Here is a 9,215-nt window from a genome sequence, read left to right on the forward strand (position 1 = left end):
AAAAAATCATTAAAAATCATTAAAAAATAAGTGTAACTTGGTTTTAGCCATGATCCTATAAAATGTTTTTAATTGTTGCTAATTATTTCTCAGGTTTATAGATTGGTCAAAACAAAAGCAAAACTTGACTATTCGGTCTTCTAGTACGAGACATTGGGAATGCCCGTGAGAGAAAGGAAATATCTGCCAGTTGTAATAAAGGGAAAGCGACGTCTTTTTGCACCCCTAAAGTTTGCAATTGAATTACAGAATTGATTATTGTTTAAGTTTTAACCCAAGTCTGATTTATTATTTCTTGCATTTCAGGCCAAGCATGCCAGCAAACCTTTTCGGTGAGAAAAGGAAGCAACTAAAGAGTCCAAAATATTACCCTGTTATGTGTCTTATAGTGCTCCAATTACAGGCCCCATCAAGCACTGCTTCAGCATAATTGGTTGGTCATAAAACTGAGTTAATTATACCTTGCAACAGCAATATTATTATAATGACAATCAAACTCAGCTATCAGGTGAAATCAGTAGATACTAGGTCTTTCAGGACACGTGATATGAAGGAGAGCTTCATGAATGAATGTATAACGAATAAAGCTCCCGCTGAATCTGCTGCTTGCCATTTTGTTTTTTTAAAAATAGACTAATCTATTTCTTTAGTTTTCATCTCTTGAAAAAGTGATGATTCAAATCAATGGTCTATCATGCTCTGAAATACAGAAAATACAGAGAGTTATAATATTACTTCTTGGTTTTAGAGTCTCTAAAAAAGTTTCTCCAAGTATTTCTATCTTAATTTTTTTCCCCTTTACTTCCAAAAAACATTGGCAAACTGCAGTATATTGCTGAATAAATAATTAACTAACTGATAAAAGAAACTGTTCAGGGAACAATAACAGAAATGCCTTTTTTCCTACACGCTTTTATAGTCTTCTAGAACACCTGCAGTTATAGGACATCAAAAATGGTGGGAATTTTATAAGCATATTTCTGAGAAATGATTGCAGTTGCTCTGAAGAATTCAGTATATACATACAAAGAGTATTGATCTCTAATTTGCACACAAAGAATTTGGGAGTACATTTCATTCATTGCTGTAGTACTCTACAGTAGTGACATAGAACTTTGTATCTTGTGAGAAGAGCTACACTCACAAATGTATGTTTCTCCATCACTGGAATTGTTCCATAGTAAGAAAGCTTAATTAATCATGCTATTACTATTACTACTTCTATTACAATTACTCCGATCTGAAAAGTGATATTCTTTGGGTAGACTAGAGATCCTAAAATACTAAAAAGCAGAAAAATGCTAAGTAATGAATGCACAAAGATATTAAATATTGTTACATAGTATCATGAACGAACCATACTGTGCAATACTGTATTGTATAACATTTACAGGACAAGTTCATGCACAGGATGGCATCCATACTTACAATGCAAATCCTGCCCAATGCAGAAAATTGCTTGCAAACCCACGCTTCCCGGTGGAAAGTCTAACAAAACGCTGCAGTATGGAACACTGCCATTTTGAATCCCAATTTATACATTGCCATTTCCCTTCTTCCTCATTGTTCATTAAGAGCCAGCAAGTCAGCCAATCTGTGTCACTGTCTTGGACTGCTTGGAAAAAATGCCCAGTTGAGTCTTTTTCCCCATAAAGGCTTGTTCCAACAAGGCTGATCTTATGCAAAGATCCAGATGGTTAAGTTTGATAATCAGTGGGACAGCATTACCAGAATGAATGGCTAGATCCCATATCTCATGTGTAGCTTATGGACAAAATTAATGTTTGATACTCTTGCAACTTGCAAAATAGTCCTAACTCATTTTGTCCCTGCATTTTAGCTCGGTCCCATTTTTCATATAAGAAGCTTTTCCCATATTTCATTTATCATTTGGGATAGTGGCCCTTCTGTTATGACTGCTATATTTATTTGCTTAGGCATCTTCTATGTAAAGACTGGGAAACTGTGCAATGTAATTTCCCATGCCGAGTTCCTAGTATTTCTAGACTTAAAAAAACAAAAATGATTCTCTCATCTATTTTCCCGTCAAATAAATCTTACTGTAACTTGCATGTCTTCCTTCCTGTACATACTATACTGCTGGAAGTTATATTTTTGTGGGATAAATCTGTAATATCTGAAAACACTAGCTATTTCAGCCACAGAATAGCATATGACTTGTAATCATCTTCTTTCAAAATAAAAGAGAGATAAATGCCTGCAATCAATTATAATGGATGCCAGGCTCATTTACTATGAAGTAATAGTCAGTGTTATTGCATAAATAGCTACGATTTATACGCACTTACTGTTATTGCTTTATTTCGCTAACAATGGTGGCATGGCAACAGTGCAATAATCTATCACTATTTCTGGTTCTGCCTACACACAATTGTTCTGCTATATGTCATTCCCAATTCTGTCTGCTATTACTGAGCAATCCATGTTTGTTTGTTTACACACACACACACACAAACAGTTTTAACAGCGATGGTGAAAAATTGGTTGAATTTGGTTGGAATATACCAAAATCTATCCACTTCTTTACATTCTAAATATAGGGAAAAGATAAGAGTGGAAGATTCTTCCATCTAGTAAAAAGTATTCAGTGCTAAGCTGTTAGGAACCTCGATTAGTGTGTTTGTGATGCTGACACTTTTTTCCCTTGACAAGGTCCTCATCATTATCACTAGCTGGTAAGAAATACCTAACATGATCCTCTCCAGTTTGGAATTCATTGTGTTTATTGTATTAGGTGCCACAGATCAACCAAAAATTAAGACTGGTTGTTTTTATCAAAATAATTGATAATACTCCATTTTTAAGTAAAATACATTGAAAGAACTTGAGATATAATAGGTCTTGACATGTGAATATGATATATTGCAGATTAACCCACCGCTATAGGTATACAGGGTTTTTTCTTTCTTTACTATACTATTCCACACAAAATAACTACATTTCGGCATAAAGCTCACACATTCAAATCCTTTCATAAGGCACACTATAACTTAGCTTCATTGCACTTTGGAAAGACTAGAAAACTCTTTTTATTTTAGACTGTAGGTCACCGTGACAACTTTAAATTCTCCAGTCCTTATTTACAACTTTATGTGCTTTAGCAGCTAACATCATGAAAGGATTCATGATTTGTGCAAGACCAAATCTTTGCATAAGATTGCAGCATAATTACTTTCAAAGATTATCCTCCAAAATGGGTGATCTGAATCCCACAACTGCAGGTCCAAGGAGGACTTTTTGGAAGCCAGAATTGAATAGACAGATGCATGATCCTCTTATTCCAGATGAATCTCTTCTGCAAATGCTCAAGTAAGGTTGTCCTCCACAACTGTTCTCCTAGACTTGTGAGCTTGGAAAATAATATATTTTGGATTTGCAGGAGAAATGACAAGTGGATAAAAGGTTAATAACTCTCTTCCCACACCATTATTGTGAGTGTCTTTTGCAAATGCTGGTAGGGCAGCCCCATAAGCAATCTTAATAATCCACAAATATAGAATCCCAGGCTTATGCTTGCCCTTAAGCTCCATTCCATTTCAATTTTTGATAAAAGACTCAAACACTTTATGACTAGACAAAACCACCATTATAAAAACATCTGGTGATAAATAATGCCCACAAGAGCAACAACCAAAAAATAATCGCAACAGAACCAACAACTCTTGAATCAAGACACGTGAAACATTTCCATGACGACAATGCTTTCTTTCACCTTTCTTTCACAGTCACATTCTGAAATGAAACATTTATCCAAAGAAAATAGAGTTTGTAAAAACACTGCTTAAAAGGAATTACAATATATTCCCTATTGTTGTCAATGCTTATAGGACATGAATCGATATGAGTATCAGGCCAATGAAGACCTACCCTGATACGGTTTTCAAGCTGAATTGGTAAAGCCAAACTGTAGTCTTCATGTTTGTGAAAAAAAACAATTGCTGATAACCCACAAAGAACACAATGATGGAAGCTTTTAATTTAAGAGGGAAAACTGAGAGTCAGTGCCACGGGGTGGTGCGGACTACCTTTCATGGGTCATCTAGGACAAAATGTTCTACATAAAACTGAGCTCTAATATAAAGCTAGTCAGAGTTATTGTTTCTTTAAGATTGAGAGAGAAGAAAATAGTTTGCTTACAGTTTACCAATGGGACACAATCTCAGTTCTCTATTGAGAATCTAGCCTCAATTAGGGACCTGAAACATTAAGCCAAATTTATTATTATACATTAACCCCAACCCCTACAGCTGATTATATATTAGCCCCACCCCCAATAACTGATAATACACATGAACTTAAACATATCAATATTAATTAAATCCAGAAATTAAACAATTGAATAAATATAAAGCTGTCTCATTTATTCTGAGACACTTGTCTAACAACATATACAAATATATTGGTGTTTAATGCTTCAATCTTTTACCAGCTATTCCATCAACATTGTCCCATTAAAATACATCTAGTTTTCATGGCATTCATTTGACTTCTTTATATGACAAATCACTCCCTTAATTTTTTTAATCCATTAAACTAAAGCAAGGTCAACAGTTCTGGTTCATTTCTCACCTTCATGTCACAGTCTTTTTTTCTATATTACTCTCTATTTTAAATGTGATCTAAATCCACCACTTGAAAATAACTGTAACAACAACACACAAGAAGTTGCAAATACATTTCTTTCATCCGCATAAGCAAACATTGTTCCTTATTAACAAAAGACTCATACAAAGAAATATATAACCACTGAAAGATGAGAGGCTAGGGATTATTAATTCAACAGTCTAAGCATCATCCAAAAAAAATACTGAGGACATTTGATTTTAGACCATTGAAAGGATCAACAGGTGAGCTCCAAAATAAGATGAAAATGACCTCTTCAATTAAAATTTGAGCCTCTGATTCATGCAACACAGAACAGAGAAATAATTCAAAGAATCCTTATAGTATCATATCAATCCGTTTTTCTGAGCAAAAAAAATATTATTAGATTATCTAATAAATTATATTTTTTATCCAACTTTTATTACTTTATAAGCAACTCAAGGTAGTCAACATACCACAATCACACAGCCTTTAAACCTAAGTAGTAGAGATTTTAGATTTTGATTGTCCTGACTGACAACATATAACACATAACAGTCAGTAAAGTGTAGTGATTAAAGTACTGGCCTAGAAATCAGGACACTGTTGAGTTCTAGTCTAGCTTTATGCAAATGGATGACTTTGGGCCAGCCCCACTTCTTGAGGGCAAAACAGGAAGAGGAAGTAGTGTTTATATATATATATATATATATATATATATATATATATATATATATATATATATATTCGCCACCTTCAGTTACTTATAAATAAAGACAGAATAAAAAATATATAATAAACAAAATCTAAATAACACTGATTTCCATTTTACTGATACACTAAAAATTTTTCCCTACATTGATTAAAAATAGCTTTAATAGTCATTTTTGGTCTCAGAAATATTTAAACTGCTTAAGATCGAAGTATGTCTGCTTCAGTTCAGACCTATCATCAAACTTCCATTGGTGGCTTTTATGTTCTTAGGTGACTGTTGGGGATTTTTAAAATATGGTATACCTGTAAATAATACTTACATAATTGCACCTCTTGTCATTTTCACATATATTTAGACAATTACAAATCAATAGCTGTAAATTACATTGTAAGGGAGAACTGATGAAAACCAGTTGTAAGAATAAAAAAACATAATTTTTGTTTTTTAGTGATTTTTAAAAAGGGAAGGAAAAAAGGACCTATCGTTAAAAAAAATCCTTGCTAGGAGGTTTTAATGCAAACATAAGCAGACAGGTAGGTGCAAAAGCAGTCAAGAGAGTAAAAGGTTGGCCTTTACTTACAGGTGTAGGTCATTTCAAAACTGTCACTAATATTCACAATATCAATCTGTGGAGCCAGCTTGGGGGGCTCTGTGAACTGAGATAATGCAAACATAAAGGCTGCATGTTCCTGGGATTGTTGAGTAGGAAATAATCCCCCTAAGGTAAAAAAAAAGAAGGGAAAAAAAATAAAGAAATGGACATTAAGTCAGAAATCGAACATTAAGTGACAAAGGTATTCTACAACTGCAGCGGTTACACTTAATGGGTATCAAAAGACAGTGCCCAAAATTTCTCCAAACACTTTGGCAAAAAAGGAAGCCATGTTAGTCTCTTGTAGCCAAAGAACAAACAAACAATAAATAAAAATCATAGAATGGAGTCCCCCAAAACCATTGGGAGGAGGGGGTTTAATTAGGCATAATCAGTCTACTTGTCCTCAATTTCAAAAGGTCCCTTTTAAATGTTGTTAAGTCCATATCCATTTGACTTAATAACATTAAGTCAAATGTTATTAAGTTCATATCCATATTAAGTCCATATTAAGTCCATATCCAAGCCTCAGGGAGTCTTGAAGATGAACAGTAGAATTTTGGTAGCAGCTTTTGGTACAATGTTTCATTTCATCCGATTATTACATAACCCCAAAGATACGAGATCCCCCCCAATTAGGTTTATAAACGAAGATCGAAGCTGCAGAAAACCGGGATTTAGCAATACTCTAAACGTGGAAACTGAGCCAATCCCCCCCCCTCAACTAAGCGTGGATTTGCCCAGGCTGAGCAGATGTTTCTTCAACAGGTTGTTGCTAAACTAAAAGAATAAACAAAGGACATATCTTGCCATCATTCGAGCAACTCCTGTTTTTGGACAATGAGAAGAGAACAGCCAAGTTTAAGAGAGCCCCCAATTAAGTCATGTTCTCCAAGAGATGCCCTATATATATGGGATATTATTTATCCTAAGGAAGTCACAAGAAGACCACCCAAGTCCCTGGTCTCCAGAGGCCTGCTGTTCATTGAATCCTTGCTCATAGGAACAAGAGATTCGGGCTGTAAGCAATTATGAAGTGTCCCAATGGGTCCAAGCAATTATTCCATTAGCCCAAATATTTCGGTTCGGCCAATTGTCTTCGGGAATGCACTGTTTTGTAATCTGTTGGACTCGACTCTGTTAGATGGCCCAGCGTGAATGGTTGGCTGAATTAAAACCAAACGACCGAAAAACGGCGACCGGTAGCGGGAACCGCAGGTGGAATTGAAGCTAAAAAGTCCGAAGCATCAAGTGCACCAAATCCACCAGGGGCGGGGAGGAAAGAGGGGATACCAGAGAGGGTGGCCGGACGGACTCAGCAGCGTGCAAAGAAACCGGATTGCGTGAGCCCGGCGAAATAAATAGATCAACCCGAAGCGCACTTCGGCGTTGTTGCCAAGGAAGCCTGCTCATTTTTCAGCTTCACCTTTTGTTTCTTAGCCAGACGCGAAAGCAACGTGGGAGGCGCGATACCCCCCCCCCATTTCCATCCTGGGGAATGGAAGGAAAACTGCCATAAAAGCGCTGGGGCAAAGGCGCGAGGCAGAAAAGCCAGCCCGGCGCCGGATTTTGTCCGAGGGAGGGGACGAGATCTCGAGTGGGCAGGCGAGGGAAAGCGACTGCAGGTCGCCGCAACAGCTTCCTGGCGACGTTGCCCCGCTTTTGTTTAGCAGCCATAACAAAGAGCAACGCCAAACTCGACGTCCGTCGGCGGTTCACCCCCTCTACGGACCCCGAAAAACCTCCGCCTCCCCCACCCCACCCCGAGCGGGAGAAGAGATTGCGAAGTGTACCCGATTCTTGAAGTACCGAGTCCCACATGCAGGAGAGAATGAGTGTGTGTGTGTGTGTGTGTGAGAGAGAGAGAGAGAACAAAAAGAGGGGATGCTTTTAGAAGCACTTGAAAGGCAGGTACCCTTTCCCCCCGCCCAAAGTCCAGTATGGGGGTCTCCTCGCCCCCCTGAGCGCGGTTATAGTCCACGCAGAGGCCCCCTCGCGAGCGAAGTCGAGGGGTTGGTTATATCTCGCTCTCCCTCCCATTCTCTTACACGCAGCAACATCGTTTCCCCGCGGGAAGATGCCACCAAGATGCCGTCGTTTTTCACACTCACCGATCTGGATGTTGCTGGGGAAATTGACCCCCAACGCTGCCCCTAGGAAACTGGTGCAGAAGAAGGCAAAAATGTGCTGCATATTCCCTTTTGCATTGGAGAGAGAAGCCCAGGTCCAAGCATAGATTTTTGGTATTTCCCCCCTCCTTCTGGTTTCTTCTTTGCTTCCTTCCTTGCTTGCTTCCTTCTTTTTTCTTCTCTCTTTTTTTCCTCTCTCTTTGGTACCCTCTTTACCCTCCTATGTTGCTGTGCCACTCTTTCTCTGGGAATCGAATGCTTCGGTTGCTCCCTTAACACCAAGTGACAGCAGGTTTAACTGAGCTCTGAGAGAGAGAAATCCTTTCTTCATCCACAGTCCCCTTCCCCCCCTCCCTCCCTCCCTGCCTCCCTCCCGCAGAGGCATGCACACACAGCTACACTCTCGCTCACACACAGAATACTCTCTTTTCCATCAAGCTCCTTTCCCTCCCCTTGTTCTACCTCGCCAGCAGAGAGACCAGAGTCTCCCCTGCGTGCATTTTTTTTTTAAATTGCAGCCTTCTTCCTTAGGATCCCCCCTTTGAAGGGACAGTCTGATAGTCAATACACCCGCCAGCGCAAACTGGAGTCTTTGGAGAGGTCCTGGAGAGACTAAGACTCCCTTTCACCCACCCACCTCCCACCTGCTGCTGGTTCCTAAGTGGCCAACTCCACCTGCACAGGAGCAGGGCTATCTCTTGGGACTCCTGGTGTTGCCTATAAAAGGCCCACTTGATTAAGGCAAGGCGGGCTTGGAGGCACGACAGGCACAAATTGTTCTGAGAGGAATGAGGGGGCGGTGGGACATTCATTGTTCAAAGAAGTCAGAAAGAGATGCTGAAGGAAAGAATGCAACCCTTTCCTTCCCCTTCCCCTTCTGACTGAGTTTGGTCTCTTCTTCCTCTACCCCAGTTTCTCTTTTTCTCTCCACATTTGGAGGTCTCTGACCCCTTCATTATCTTCGTTAGTTTGGGACCTGATGGGAAAGGCTCCCAGCTGATGGGAACCCAAAGGCTAGCTAGGAGGATAAGCCAGCTAGTCTGAGGAATGAGGCAGGTATGTGGGAGAGAGGGAAGGAAGGTGTCGGTGCTATTGATGTGGAGGAGGTGAGAGTTATTCTTCCGAGATTGGCTCAAAGGTACAGACTGCATTACACATGAAAGATTTTCTTACC

The 9,215-nt window shown here is 39.0% G+C and overlaps 1 protein-coding gene across 3 annotated transcripts in view; it reads right to left on the bottom strand.

Moving 5' to 3' along the window:
* Positions 1-8,167, bottom strand: part of GRIA1 (glutamate ionotropic receptor AMPA type subunit 1) — a 248,195-nt gene extending 240,028 nt beyond the window's left edge. For all 3 annotated transcript variants that reach the window (XM_087924247.1, XM_026696642.2, XM_026696640.2), the window contains exons 1-2: positions 8,024-8,167; positions 5,901-6,038 (exon numbers count right to left, since the gene is read on the bottom strand). In XM_087924247.1, coding sequence (XP_087780373.1) covers positions 5,901-6,038; positions 8,024-8,105 — 220 coding nt within the window. In that variant the 5' untranslated portion in view covers positions 8,106-8,167. The remainder of the gene's footprint in view (positions 1-5,900; positions 6,039-8,023) is intronic.
* Positions 8,168-9,215: the final 1,048 nt, after the last annotated feature.

This window comes from Pseudonaja textilis, chromosome 2 (assembly GCF_049901715.1).
Source record: "Pseudonaja textilis isolate UNSWEBS1 chromosome 2, rPseTex1.2, whole genome shotgun sequence".
In the NCBI taxonomy this organism is placed as follows: domain Eukaryota; kingdom Metazoa; phylum Chordata; class Lepidosauria; order Squamata; family Elapidae; genus Pseudonaja; species Pseudonaja textilis.